At 39.4% G+C, this 15,792-nt stretch overlaps 1 protein-coding gene across 1 annotated transcript in view; it reads right to left on the bottom strand.

Moving 5' to 3' along the window:
* Nucleotides 1-15,792, bottom strand: part of EPS8L2 (EPS8 like 2) — a 141,768-nt gene that overhangs the window by 23,665 nt on the left and 102,311 nt on the right. The window contains exons 8-11 of the mRNA XM_042466201.1: nucleotides 12,617-12,762; nucleotides 5,870-5,949; nucleotides 5,011-5,137; nucleotides 3,281-3,369 (exon numbers count right to left, since the gene is read on the bottom strand). Coding sequence (XP_042322135.1) covers nucleotides 3,281-3,369; nucleotides 5,011-5,137; nucleotides 5,870-5,949; nucleotides 12,617-12,762 — 442 coding nt within the window. The remainder of the gene's footprint in view (nucleotides 1-3,280; nucleotides 3,370-5,010; nucleotides 5,138-5,869; nucleotides 5,950-12,616; nucleotides 12,763-15,792) is intronic.

The raw sequence follows: 15,792 nt of genomic DNA, 5'->3' as shown, positions 1-15,792 counted from the left end.
ACTATGAAGAAGTTTCTGACAGTTCCTGGTCACACTAATCTGGGCAACAGCATGCAGAGAACAGCTGCATAGGACAACTTTAACAACCAGCTAGGAATAATTGGGAGAAGGTATTCCTCTCTTTAAAAAAATTAAATAAAGGATTGACCTATCCACAGCTATAACCCACGGTCATTAATTAACAGACTCCAGGGATCTGTAGTCTGGTGAGCTAGTTAGAATATTCTGCTGTAGTCTAGGGGAGGACCTTAGAGCTCTTTAGTTTAGAATTCTAAGTACAGTGGATCCTTGGTATCCATTGGGTTTTGTTTCTAGGAGTCCCTGTGGATAACAAAATTCATGGATGCTGAGGTCCCACTGAATACAATGGTGTAGTAAAATGGTGTCCTTTATAAAAATGGCAAAATGCAGTTGTGCTTTTTAGAATTTATACATTTTAAACAACAATTTCAAACCTTGGATGCTTTAATCTGTGGATAAAAAAGTTTGTAAATATGGGGGGCTGCCTCTACTTTGCCAAACAACTAATTCCAGGACATCTCCCAATTTTAGCTAAATTTTTATGGAAAGTTGTCTTTCAGGATCCCTAAATATACCTTTTAGCTGTAATTTTCAGGGCCTTATCTGGGTTATTGTCTATTTATTGTTGTTTTGGTGTACTGTTTGTTGTCATGTTTTGTTTTAGAATGTATTAATAAATTTTAATTAAAAAAACCAACTAATTCCAGGAGTCCACAGAATGACATCATAACCATTGAAATAGTATTGAATGGTTACAACTGGGTAGTGCAGACACTCCCTATATGAGTAATCCCAGCAAATGCCCAGTTTATATGTTTCACCATATTTGAACACATGAAATGAGACATTGAAATCTAAAGTATTTTGATGGCATTTACATAACAATCACCACCACCACAAAGGAGCCAGGATTGGAACAATTACATTTTTTGACTGGAACTCCCACATCCGTGGCAGCCCACCCCCAAATATGCCCTGTGGCCATGCTGAGTATGGGGGTCTGGGAGCTGTAGTTCTCAAATAATTTTCTGAAGCTCTGCAAAAGAGAAAGTCTCCCTAAATGGAGAGATACTGAATCTAAGGAACCGAAATGGAAAGGAAACTATGGAACATTAGTAATTTTAAAATGGTGTTGAGAAGAAAAGCACAGCTCATTGCATCAAATGGCTTCCAATCTAAATATTCATTTGGATTCCAAGTCTGATTTGTACAGAGCTTGCTTTATGTGTGAAATGGCATTTGTCTTAATGTAATGACAACCACTGCAGCCCACTGGTACTTCCAAAGCCGTGGATGTTTGTATTTAGAAATGGCTGTACTGCAAAGGAAGAACAATGGGAGGGATTTACAAGGAAGTCAAATGTACTGCGTTAGCAGCTGACACCCGTGGAGATGAATATGCCTCCTATTTAGATTGCTTAGCATTTATTGTAGTGGCAAACAAAACATCTCTTTGTCAAAATGGAAATGGTGACAGCTCAGTGAAGGACTGGATTCTGCCTAGCTTCCCCATGCTAGTTAACTATTTCTCCTATAAGTGACATGGTGGCACAATTGAGGGCCTGCCGGCTGCTACAGTATGAACAGGAGTCAGGTAATTTACTGATCCCGGCTCTGACTCTGCGTCCCTTTCTGGGGCCTGAAACACCACCGAATCGGAAATACCAAATGTTACTTAGAACACACTAACCAACACTGGCGAACAGCTTGCTCTGAACAAGTAAGCAATGTGTGCATTCACAATTTTATCCTCTCCAACAGTGCAATACTGTATTTGCAGCTGGCAACAGCACTACCTACAGTCCACATGCTTAGAGTTGCATAGCCTTTAGCTAAATATTACACATTATAATGTTGATTGATTAACTCAGTCAGATGGGCAGGAATGTGAATGGGGTTCATTTAGGAGGAAAAGCCATGCTCCTTTCTCCTTTCCTTCTTTTCTGTTTCTTGGCCACCATCGTGCACACCACCGTAGAATCTTTTGGAAAAGCTAATTCAGTTTTTCTTTTTATGTCATTTTGATTTTTTAAGAAACTATTCATCTATCAAAGAAGATTAAAATATACATGTTACAACAGTGGCAGTAAGGAGCTTCCCAGAGGAACAACAGAAGTATGTTGAGAATGTATCAACAACAACTCACACATGTTTCTTTGAATAATTTTAAGAAAGACTGAGAATTGTTTATCATATACAGTACTTGCAGTCTCATTGGGGATATGAATCAGCTTTGGGGTTTGTAAAATAAACAGATTTTTTAATGTTGTACACACATAAATATAGTTATATATATAAGGAAGTATAGTAATAGTGATAGATCCATCAGTTGTGTGTGTGTGTGTGTGTGTGCGCGTGCGTGCGTGCGTGTGGGGAGTCAGTAGAGTATGTTTTTGTTTAGTCATTTAGTTAAATTTGTTTCATTATTGTTCTTTGTTTATACTTGTTTCAGATATATGTATAAAATTTGTTTGTAGTTTTATTTAGATTTAATAAAAATGATTTTTTTAAAAAATAACTGTTCTGTTGTTTCCTTTTTCTTGATTCTGAGGGCCCTTTCACAATAAATTCAGCCTCCATATCCACTGATTTTTTATCCACAGATTCAACTAGCTATGGCTTGAAAAATATTTCAAAAATATATACATTCCAAAAAGTAAACCATTATTTTGCCGTTTTACATAAGGGACACCATTTTAATATGCCAGTGTATATAATGGGACAAGCATCTACGAGGGGTCCTGGAACCAAACCTCAGCAGATACCAAGGGCCCAATGTATACAATTAGAGCACTTTTTATTACCTCCTTTTAATTACCATCATTGCATCATATTGAATCCTGGGATTTGTAGTCTGGTAAGGCACTAGAGTTCTCTGGCAGAGAATTCTAAGTACCCATATTTAAACTGCAAATCCCATGCCCCATAGGCTGGAACCACAACAGTTAAAAAATACAATCAAAGTGCTATAAGTGTAGTATCACAGGGCCCCAGGATATAAAATGGTCTTTGAATGTCATAGGACTAAATAATATGCTTCCTGGCAAGGGTTTTGGGAGTTGGAGTGGGATTGCAGTAGGGGGGTAAGATTTCCCCCTTTCAATTCTATATACAGAAGTAAGTCCATTAGTAGAAGTAGCCTGCAAATCCTAGTCAGATTACTTAATTAGTACTATAGAATGGTGGCATGTAACATAGAAGCATACCATTGTCTGTTTAGTTAAGGTAAATGAAAATTACACAACACATTGTTTCTTACCAGTAGATTTAGTGCCAGCTTGGTTTTCTGGAAGCAGTCAATGAACTCTGCTTCATTTGGGGGTTTTGCTCTTAAAGTTAGAACTCCCTCTTCAAATAATAATAAAGAAAAAACAGAGAGAAAGAAATGATTAAAAAAACAATTGTTTTCTTGAGGAAACACTTTAAAAAAAGGAACACACATTTTATGAAAGGTAGTAAAAGCAGCTAAAATAAGAGTTTCTTGCATTCTGCAATCAATAACAAAATTGAACTGTTTTATTGTGTGTGTGTCTGAGGAATGCTTTACATTGGGAATGTTCTTTATTCTTAGAACCTTGTTTCTCAGATACCAATACTGGAGGTCAGAACCTACAGACTTTTTCCTAAGATTGTTGATATTTCACTATAGAAAACCCAACCATTCCAGGCCATTCTTCTGACAACCTCTATAGGGCCCCTGAGATGGTCCTTGTTGCATTCTCTGGAGTTTATCACACGGGAGAAATTTCTCTTAATTTTGAATGAAAAGAAAGTGGGGCCAGAACGCATTCACATGAATTCGCTAGTTCAGCAAATTTACGTGAATTCAAATTGCATTCGAACTGACTTCTATAGCTTGCCATTATCCGAAACTGTGTGTGGTTGTCTATCAAGCAATAACGTGAAACCCCATGATTGCGTTCGGACTGACTTCCCATTGCCCAAAATTGTGTGTGGTAGTCTATCACACAATAACATTAAATTTCATGAATGCGTTTGATTGTCATTGGATTATACTTCCAATTTCCCTTGTCTGATAAACTCCATAAAACATAGGAAACAGTGTTCCCAAAAACTGGAAGAAAGCTGAGAGGGAGCAGGTATTGCATTTCTGTCTTAGGACCACTTCACACTGCAGAATATTCCTTCATGGTGTAATGGTTTGAACATTGGGCTATGACTCTGGAGACCAGGGTTCGAATCCCAGCTCAGCCACATAAACCCACTGGGTGACCTTGGGCAAATCTCACACTCTTGACCTGAGAGGATGGCAATGGCAAACCTCCTCTGAAGAAATTTGCCAAGAAAAAACCATGACAGGGTTGTCCTAAGTCTGAAACTACTTGAAGGAACACTAAAACAAACAACAATATTCCACTTTAACTGCCATGTCCACGTCCTATGGAATTCTGGGATTTGAAGTTTAGGGAAATCTCAGGATTCAATAGAATGTGAAAGCTGATGTGGTGTAGTGGTTTTGAGTGTTGAATGTTGTTTCAGTGTTGGAGTGTTGAGAATGGAGAGGTTGTGATTTGCTTAGGGCCACTCAGTGGGTTTCCATGGTAGAATGGGGACTTGAATCCTGGTCTCCTGGAGTCCTAGCCCAACACTCAAACCAATACAACATGCTGGTTCCTCATTATAACAATATGCATATGAATAGAGAATTGCTTTGATTTCCCTTCTCCTTCAATTGAACTGAGATTAACATTTCAAGATCTCGTGCAGATTAAAAATGGGGAGGGGAGGAACTAGCTTTGGTGGCCAAATTCTGGCCTACTGGTTGCCAAAAGGCCGTCACTCTTTTATCTTCTTCAAGGTTTCCACAATTAGAAGAGACTTAAGATTCTGTTGACCGATTTTCAACATGACCAAAGGGTAGAATCCCACCCACACTTTCAAGAGAGTAGACCCCACTGGCTCGGATGTGAGTTCCTTTTAACAAACATACAGATTCTCACTCAAAGCCAGGCGTCCAATTCTTCCTACCTGCTGGACCTTTCTTTTTGTTCTTCTTTCCTTTCTTCCTTTGGTTCAGCTGTTTGAATGCCTCTGCTGCTTTCTGAAGCTTGGCAACAAACACCTCAATATCATCTAGGGTGCAATTCAGAGTTTGCTGCAAAGAGAGAAATAGAGAAAAATGAATACACAGATAATGGAAGTCATGCAAGTCAATCTCAAAGTACACCCTGTTCTTCCTTATCAAGGACTAAATTAGGCATGATGTTAGTTGTGTTTATTGTGGATAAAAAGAGCCATGCTGGATGAGATTAAAGACCTATTTAGTCCAGCATTTTGTTTATACAGTGGCCAACCAACTGCCTATGGGAAGCCCACCAGCAGGGGATGAATGCAGCGAAACCCTCCTTTTCACATGCCTCAGGAACTGGTGCATAGAAGCACTGCTGTTCTTGTTGCTATGCGTCTCCAAGTCAACTCTGATTTGTAGCAACCCTTTCTTGGGATTCCTTGGCCAGAGATGTGTCCTTTGGAATTTGTTGTATTTTGTCTCTAATCATGGAATTGATGTATAGCCTGCTGTATAGCATACAATTAAGAACTGTTGATGGCCTTAAACACATTAGGGTATCCAATCCCTTTTTAAAGCCATCCAGGTTGGCAGTCTATATCCTGCGAAAATAAATTCCACAGTTCAACTATGTGCTGTGTGCTCAGGGGAGCAATACTCAGTCCCTTAGAAAAGGCGTCTGGTCCCATTTATTTGCTATACTGAAAGCATGATATGAGAAATGGTTATTGAAACTAAACTTCCCTGAAAGGCAATTTTCTCACTGTCATGATGTCACACACACACACACATATATATATGTTGGCTATTATCACTAACCGTTTCCTTCTCGATCTTCTGTGCAAAAAGCGCACGGGACTCTTCCTGATCCTGAGAGCTGGAGCTTCGTCGATCATATTCTGTCAAATGTACAAAATCAGCTTATTAACTGTCAGTGACAAAGCATGCATAGATTCAAAATATTTGCTTTTTAAAAAACCATTATTAAGTCTGACCAATTTGATACAGATATTAATATGTTTGTGTTTATGACAATTTGTAGAGGAAGCTAAGGGAAGAACTTTAGAAATAATATTGCTAAGTAAAAATCTCAGAGGAATGAGGCATCACGTGCCAGTAAAACAAACTCTGTCAATGTATTCTGTTGTCTTGGGTGAAATAGAGAAACCACACACAAAGTCAATTCACCTAGCGTGATTTAGTTGTGCTCCATCTATTCTAAAGCAAAACTGAGCCAGAGTGTCAGGGTCAAAAGTTGTGGATGGTATTTTATCTGCTGCAGCTAAATTCAATCCAGAATCAAGCTCGAAAAAGTCCACCCTACATGTTCCTAGATGCTCTTCAATGTGTTGACTTACAAAATGGAGCAGAAGCTTAACTATGCTCCATGTTCAAAGCATTAAGGATTAGCTGAGGAAGGAATCCTCTCTACTTACATTGAAAGGGCTTTGAGTCAATATGCAAAACTTCACAGGCTGCCCCATGGTCACAAGTATGGAGAGATACAGCAGGGCCAATATAAAGAGCAGGTGGCATGAGCCACATGGGGGTGTAAGTAATTGTGTTGCCCATACCTCTGTGGCTAAGAGTCGCCATCTTTAAAACAATTTCAATGGTTCTTGTGACTAAAGCAGCAGCCCATCATGCAAAAATTAAGAAAGTAAAGCTTAACAACAGAGAAAGGGGAAGGGAGGGGAAGGTGCTCTCTTTCATAATGTAAAATTGTAAGGCTTTTAAACCACTTTAACTCTGTTGGCTACATCCTAAAGAATCCTGGGCTCTGTAGTTTGTCAAGACACTAGAGCGCTCTGGCCAATAATCCTACATAATCCAAAAATTACAAATCCCAGGTTTCCATAAGAGGGAGCCATAGTAATTAAAGCAGTATGAAAGTGCTAAAGTGTGTGGTGTGAACGTGTGTGTACAATTAAGAGAGTGAGTGTAACCTGCTAAACTGTTGCATGTCAGGTTGCTGTTATGGTGAAGGGGTGCACAGGAAGAGAGACAGTAAAGTTTGACACTTCTCTTTATGGCTCCAACGAAGCTCCACTGACTTTCAATGGAAGGTTTAGTCACAAACCAACAGGCCAAGAATAGTTAAAGGCATCTGGTTATTCACACAACTCTTCACTCAGATCCTTCTAGCAAGTTTTAAGGATGTAATGACAAAATAGATTTTTTGTGGGTTTTTCGAGCTATGTTCTAGACGAGTTTCTTCCTGACGTTTCAACAGCATCTGTGGCTGGCATCTTCAGAGAATGCTTGCCTGGAAAGGACTTGGGTATATATATTGTGTGACCGGGAAAGGCAGGAGTGATTTGCATGTGTCTTGTTCTGTTGCTGATGGCAGGCCTCAGGGTGGGAGGGTCTGCAAAGGAGGATTAGTGTCTGCTGGATTAGTGCTCATTGTCTGCTGGGAAACCCCTGACCCTGGGAGATTTCTCATTTGCATCTGTTGAGTCTTCATCTTGCTATTTTTCAGGACTGGTAGCCAAACCTTGTTTACTTTAAGGATTTCCTCTTTCCTGTTGAAATTATCCAGGTGTTTGTGGATTTCAGTGGCTTCCCTGTGCATCCTGACATGGTAGTGGTTGGCATGGTCCAGATTTTCAGTGTTTTCAAACAGTATTTTATGCCCAAGATGGTTTGTAACATGTTCTGCTACTGCTGATTTTTCTGGCCTGCCATTAGCAACAGAACAATACACATGCAAATCACTCCTGCCTCCCCAGGTTCACGCAGTCTATATATACCCAACTCCTTTCCAGGCAAGCATTCTCTGAAGATGCCAGCCACAGATGCTGGTGAAACATCAGGAATAAACTCTTCTAGAACATGGCCACATAGCCCAAAAAACCCACAAAAAACTATGGATGTCGGGCAAGGAAGCCTAATGACAAAATGATCACAATGAGGAGGAATGGGCAGGGTTAAGTGAAAAATGAATGAGGGACAAAAATAAATACAAAACTGCCTAATGGCCGCAGGCAGGTTGGATTTTTGCATGACTGCTGCCTCTTACAGGCTTATACAGAACTTAAAAAGAAGCCTGTAGGAACTTGTACAATCCTTTTCACAACTCCCCCCCCTTTTTTTTTTCCAGAGTACAAGGTGAAACAAGCAAAACCTCTGATTTGGCTACAGTTACTGTTTATTTGTTATTACTGTTGTTGTTTTAAGCATGTTTTAAAATGTAAATAGTTTAATTGTATTTTAAGGGGGGTGGGCTTGGAGGTTATGTTATGGAATGTATATTTTAATGTTGTAAGCTGCCCTAGCTGCATTGCGCAGATATTATCACTATCATTATTATTATTCCTTATATAATAACGACACAGAAGTACAAGAAACCTGCAGAAATGCAAGAGAGTGATAAATGAATGCAGTGACAGGCCTGCATTTCATTGCAAGCAGTGCTTTTGGGTTAAATTTAGTCTTTGCAGTAACAAGTTCCAGAAAGAAACTTTTGAACTGTCTTCCAAGAGAAGAGACATAATGCAGACAGTAGAAAGGATGGCCAGTGAACCACAAAGCCTGCTTATTATACTTCACGGTGTATACTAGCTTGCATGTTATCAGATGGCCCAAAACTGACCTTAGCGTCACATTTAACAAACATTTCATTTTCACTAAGGAATTTATTCATTCCTATCATCAGCCACCCTCACACTCCTATGCGAGAGAAACCTTCTGCATAAGCCTATATAAAATAGTAGTGCCACAGAAACCCTTTACTTATGCCTGCAATGTTTGTGCCTGAAGCCACAGCAATATGCTACCTGCTTGGTCACCTGCCAGAGAAATGTGTTGTCATTTTAATAGGCTTACATCTGCAAAAATTGACTTTTCTATGACTGCTCCCTTGTGGAACTCCCTTTCTAAGGGGAGCCCTCTGGCTTTCCCCTTGTCACAGAATGTAAAAGCACTTTTATTCCAGTGTGCTTGTAGACACTGCAGGTGTTACAAGAAAATGACTTTAAAAGCTGTGCTCCTTTTATTCATTGACCTTAAACCTATGTTTTCAATGTTTTCAACTTTATATACAGTTTAACATATATTTGTATCTACACCTGTTTTTAATTATAATTCTATTCATCCTAAATTTGGGAAAAATTTGGGATATAAATAAAGTGATTAATGGAAAGATAGAAGAGGGAGCAGGAAGCAGCTTCTCTTGTTGGATCTAGCGTATCGTCTATTATTCCCTATTTTATTTATTTATAGTTTGGAACATTATTTCTCCACACCAGAAGAAAGGCAGGAGTATATCTTGGCTGTTGTGCCTTTCGTTTGTCTACCCACACACAGTTTTAAAAAAAATACTTCCAGTGTTACTAGTCTAATAAAGTGGGCTGGAATCTGTAAAAAATGTATGTATGCCCCACCCTCCATCACAAGATCTGAGGTCAGTGTATAAGTAAAATGTATTTATGTAGATTAAACAATTTAAAGGAATAAAATAATTTTAAAAAATTAAAAGCACATTAAACAATTTAGCAAGTTTAAAACAGGTTTAAAAGGTCAAAACAGTTAAAAACATGTACACAGACATTTTGGAATGAATCATTTAGACCCCAAACGCTTTAATGAACTGCCATGTTTTTGTTGTCGTTAACTGCCCTCAAGTTGTCCTTGACTCATGGTGATCCTGCGGATGAGACATCCCCCAGTCTCCCTGTCCTCAACTGCTCTGCTCAGTTCTTGCAGTTTCAGGCCTGTGGCCTCCCTTATTGAATCTAACCATCTAGTATGTGGTCTTCCTCTCTTTCTACTGGCCTCTACCTTTCCCAGCATCATTGTCTTTTCTGATGATTCATGCCTTCTCATGATGTGGCCAAAGTACGAAAGCCTCAGTTTAGTCATCTTGGCTTTCAGGGAGAGTTCAGGCTTAATCCATTGTAGAACCCATTTATTTGTCTTCTTGGCTAGCCACAGTATCCTCAGCACTCTTTTCCAACACCATGTCTCAAATTAGTTGATTTTCTTCCTATCAGCTTTCTTCACTGTCCAGCTCTCAGATCCATACATGGTGATGGGGAATATGATGGTTTGGACAGTCCTCACTTTAGTGTTCAGAGTTATAACTTTACTCTTTAGGATCTTGTCCAGTTCTCTCATAGCTACCCTTCCCAATGCTAGTCTTTTTCTAATTTCTTGACTGTAGTGTCTGCTCTGGTCGTTACCTCATCCAAGGTATGGGAACTCTTGGACTGTTTCAATTTTCTTATTATCTAGGATGAATTCTTGACACCAAAATGAAGTGTTGGTGTCAAAGCAGTCTTCAAGGGGGGCATCTTAAAAATGGGCACTAGATCAGAGAAGACTCTCTCCCATGTTTCCCCACAATATGTTTCTCTACATTGTCAGGAGAGAGAGGGTCCCTCCAGCAGACTTGAAACCTAAGGCAGGCATATACAGTGAAAGGGTCCTTACTTAAATATCAAGGAACCAAGCAATTGAGGGCTTTAAATGCCAGCAGTTTGAATTCATATTGGAATCATATTGGCAGCCAGTGCAATTCCTTTAAGGCTAGTGTTACATAATGTCTAATTTTTCACACAGTGTCTGAACTGTTTCTGAATGATTTTGGTCCTCTCAAAGTGGGAGTGGAGAGGACTATGAATAATCCTTTATAAATATCACGTGGGTGTTCTCCTTCCTCCCCAAATCATCATGATGTCCAAGCTGTACAATGCCTTACTACCCTGATACAGTATAACCTTTTTTATTTAGAATAAAAATGATTTTCATCCATTTTACTTCTAAATGATTATTTTTCAATTATTCTTGAAGCTAGGGGTGGTAAGTGGGGAATTAAACTTCAGTCTTCTTGCAAGGGGTGGGAGTGCAAAAATAATTCCTGCTTTCGGACAGGAAAAAAAATCTTCTTTTCTCTGTCTCACTTCTGAATGGTCATCACGGCACAATCAAATAGACATCTACTCAGGAAACAGGATCTACTGACATCAATGAAACTTACTCCCTCCTGTTTTCAGAAGGTATCCCATCTGGCTCTTCCTCATGCTGGAAAGAAAATCTATAGAAAAGATCTCACCCTTGAGAAACAGAAACAAAAAGGGTGGGAGAGTAACTAGAAAATGTGGCTGGCAGTGTGGCTGGAGAATAAGAGGGGTCAGGACTTTGCTAATGAAAGAGAAGGTTACAAGATGGCACCCCTCTGGCCCATGACTACAGCTGAATAAATCTAAATCGCTGTTTTTATCTCATAAATGAAAAGGTGCTAGAGACCATGGTAATGTGATGCTTTGACTGCAGTTAGCATAATCACGTTGAAAAATCAGGGTAGTTTATTTTACAAAAGGCACTACCAAGGTCTGTGATAGGGATTCAGTGAGCTATCACACTCTGTGGGCCCCTACCTCATCAGTTATATGGATGGACCAATCTCTCAGATTCAGTTTTTAAAACAATGCATCTCAAGATATTGAATGTGGGGGACTGGCATTTCCCCCCCAATGTGCCATGGGGTGGTTCACATATTTACATCCATTGGCTACATTTGATTCTTTCTTTCCTGGAAACTTGCCAGAGTCTGGGAGCTGCTGGCATATGGACTGCCACTGGTCCATGGACCACCACTTTGAACTGCACTGTTCTAAAACTGTCCAAAAAATAATCAAGCACAGATTTATTCCATTCCAATTACATACCATGGCAAATTGTTATTGAATGTCAGCATATTTTTAATTTATCCCCCTATGGATGCACATTCTTCCACAGGTTTGTATGTGTTACACCAGTAACGGTGAACCTTTTAGGGGCTGAGTGCCCAAACTAAAAGTCCTTCTGGGCCTGGTGTTACCCAGCGCTAGGGTCAGGTCTTCAGGGGGTGGGACTTCTTCCCCCTGTCCTCCTAGGCCTCTAGCTGCATCTCTGGAAACAGCTGAAGGTCCAGGACAGCTGAAGGTCTTTTCCCCTACCCTCTGTGTGCCACAACAAATGGCTCCACATGCCATCTCTGGCATGTGTGCCATAGGTTTGCCACCACAGTGTTATACCCTGAAATACCCACTTTCCAAGCATTTTTCCCACCTCTCCCTTTGTGAGGCAGCTAAAAAGACCCCACTTATCCCATTGCATGCCTTTCTCAATACTATTTTCATAATGTAAACACTTGCACATTTTTCAACAGGAAAACTACACCACAGAATTCAGATAAGGAAAAAAGGATGAATTAAATCAGTTCATATTAAAACAGAAACCAAATGAATTCTCCCCAACCTGAATCTAGCACAAGGACAACCTTTAGGGATTATTCAAATATTAAAAGACTTGAATCCCTTTTGGGGTTTAAGGGTTCTTGGCTTTAATTGCTTGTTTGGATTGTTTTCTTGGGATTTTTAAGACAGCTAAGTTAATTAAAATGAATGGGACACTGATTTTTTCCAATGCTGTACACATCTTTGTGCTATACTGGGGAACAGCCCTCCTTTCATGTCAGGACAATGCAAAGCTCCCATGGATTCCTGGGTGGATCATACAATCTTATGCAGGTGTGTGCATTAGTCATTATCCTAAACTGTAATCAGTGACTGTCTTCTATACCTGGCTCATTATGTTGTGAAGGAGGAGCCACCCGATTCAAGCTGTTCTTTGGGGAACTTCTCGTTTCATACTGGAAAGGGATAGGAGCTGGCCCTTGAGGTGGTGGGAGGATGGACTGTCTCTGCTTTATCTTCTCTTGGTTTACCCTGCAGAGGAAGCAGCAGTAAATTATTTTTTTTTAAATTATGAGATTCTACTGACTCAGGTCCAAAATACACTGCAGAAATAATTCAGTTTGAGGCTGCTTTAACTGCCATGGCTCTGTGCTAGGGAACCCTGGGAACTGTAGTTTATTGTGGCAACAGAGCTCTCTGACAGAGAAGGCTAAATGTCCCACAAAACTACAGATTCCAGAATTCCCTAGCATTGAGTCAGAACAGTTAAAGTGGTGTGAAACTGGATTATCTCTGCAGTCTCAATTAACAGAATTAGATCAAATAACTCTAATGTTATTTTTCGTTTTATTTGATTTAACGTTTCCTGGAAAAGGATGACAAATGCCAAACTGTAGCACAAAATGCTGACCCAAAATGATATCACATGACAAGGTTTTAAATCATACACAAAGTTGAAAGGTGCAGATGCTTAAATTTATATAAATTATGCAAAACAAGCAAAGATATGTCCAGTTGCAGTCACTGGGTTTATGACCGGTATATTTTAGATCAAGAATACACTTTGCCTCTGCTAATGATGAGGCAGCCAGGGATGGGAATACAGTATAGAAAAATGCCCACAGGCTATACAATCTCATTCACAGGCTGATGGAAATCTTATTCTGATACTCCTGTGGTTTCTAGAGTTTCACTGAGTATTGTCTACATACTTTCAAGACTTCGTCTCTTTCTGTGTAATCACTGATTATGTTTTCAGTGCTTAACTGCTAGCATAGGACGGATAAGTACTGGCCACAATATGATTTTTATACACGACTTACAAACCTGAGTGATGAGAAGTTCCAGGTAGAACACTCTTATGTTAAGTTTCCTTTGGATGATAGGATATTGAAAGCTTATCCAGTTTCTTGGTAACTTTTATGTTATTTACAAGCAGAGCCTAAGTAGAAGCAAATGCATCTCAAGGCCATTTTTACCTGCACCTCTACTGTCCTCTCAGCCAGACATCTTTTCTTAGTCAATCCAGCTTCAAAAAAAAAAAAATTCAGCTTGCTGCATCTCTCATCTCTCTGTTTTTCCCCCTCTATTCCATGGGTTATATTACTTTTTTTTGATTCCTAATAGGCTGTTGTTGTTGTCATTTACCATCAACCTGGCTTCAACTTATGGTGAACTTATAAATTAGAGGCCTCCAACATACTTTGTTATCAGCAACCCTGCTATGGTTTATTAAGCTCAGTTTCCTGTCTTCCTTTCTAGAATCAGTCCACCTGTTGTGCTCTTCTTAACTTCAAATTTACTGAGCATTATCAGCTTTTCCAATGAGTCATGTCATTTCACAATATGTCAAAGCATGATAGCTTGCAAGAAGCCCTGTTATTGGCTTCTAGTGAGAATTCAGGCCTGATCTGTCCTCCAGTCCATTTATTTGTCCTTTGGTAGCCCATTATACTTGCAGAACTCTCCGCCATCACGCTCTAGTCTCACTTTTCAAATTAGTTTATCTTCTCCCTGTCAGCTGTCTTTACTGTCCACATTTTATATGCATATAAAGAAATGTGTAATACACAGATGATCTTAACACTGGTATGCAGTGATATAACTTTACACTTGAAATTGTGTTAATAGGTGTGTGTATGTGTGTGATGTGCCTTCATGTTGCCTATTGACTTACGGTGACCTCATGAATTTCATAGTGTTTTCTTAGGCAAGGAATACTGGTGATTTTATCAATTCTTTCCTCTGCCTACAGCAGCCGGTATTCGTTGGAAGTCTCCCATCAATGAATACTAGGTGCTGTAGGCTATTTTTAAGAGAAAGGAATTGGCAAAACCACCTCTGAGTATTCCTTGCCTAAGAAAACCTTATGAAATTCTTGGAAATAGGTACGTACTTCACTCAAAAAAAACAGGCTGGCTTTTATTCTAATCAGTTAACATAATTTACAGCAGAATCTTTCCCATCCCTCCTACTTCATGCAGCTACCTAAACCCCTGAACAGTTTCTCCTGAAGGTCAGGAGGCCCTCTTGAATAATGTGTGGAGGTGGCTGCCAGGAAGAGGATGTTTCTTTTCCTGAACATCTGTATGCTAATGCCTTGAGAACCATGCTTGATTTGGAACAATTCACCCTCCCCCATCAGCTGTCCGCCATACCTTATCCCACCCCACATTGTTGAGCAGATCCTCCTAACCACTAGGAAAGGCTGTTCAAGTCGCATTTGGATGAAGAGAGGACAATAGGAATCAGAAAGTTTACTTCTTCAAACTTTCATAGATTGACTTCTTTTAGGGTCTAAGCCAGATAGATTTCCAGCTATTTGAAAAGCCATCTCCTGAACACTATCTCCATTTCATGAAACAAAAGCAGACTCCTTGGATCATTAATCCACTGAAAATTAAAATGGTGGACCAGCGTACCATACAAAACAAGTCTTCATACTTGTGTAGTGGTATCAGTTGCCATCCATGTGGAAGGAGAATCTTAGTGGCAAGAGTGGTTGTGCACAGCTTGGAAAGCTTTTAAAAATAATTTGTTCTCATTACTCATTATAGTTTTTGAAATATGCATACAATGATCTGTTTATTACATTTCTATTGCTTTTCATTACTTTTTTACAGGAATGTTTAGAATTATAGAGAATGGTATATAATTAGACACATTCCTGTTTCAAAAATGTCTTTAAAAAGTGACTTTTGAAAGTAATTGGAAACCATTACACTAATAAAGTAACTTTTTGATGATGCTTATTGCTTTACTTTTGAAATGTGACTTTCTCTTCCTTCCCTATGAAAAAGCAACAGGTATAGGAAACTTGTAACTTGTTACTTTGAAGCCCTGTGAATACCAATTACCCCAAAGGTGTGGTAGTGCTGGTGTGAGGATTCATCATGGTACAGTGGTACCCCGGGATACGAAATACCCACGTTACGAAATTTCCGGGTTACGAAAAAAATCCATTGAAAATAATTGTTCCGGGTTACGAAGGTTATTTCGGGTTACGAAAAATTTTTTGGTGCTTTTCGGCGCTTTTTCGCACGAAATCGCGGCTTTTCCCCA

The sequence above is a fragment of the Sceloporus undulatus genome, chromosome 1 (genome assembly GCF_019175285.1).
Source record: "Sceloporus undulatus isolate JIND9_A2432 ecotype Alabama chromosome 1, SceUnd_v1.1, whole genome shotgun sequence".
NCBI classification, from domain to species: Eukaryota; Metazoa; Chordata; class Lepidosauria; order Squamata; family Phrynosomatidae; genus Sceloporus; species Sceloporus undulatus.
This window is presented reverse-complemented; position numbering and strand designations above follow the sequence as displayed.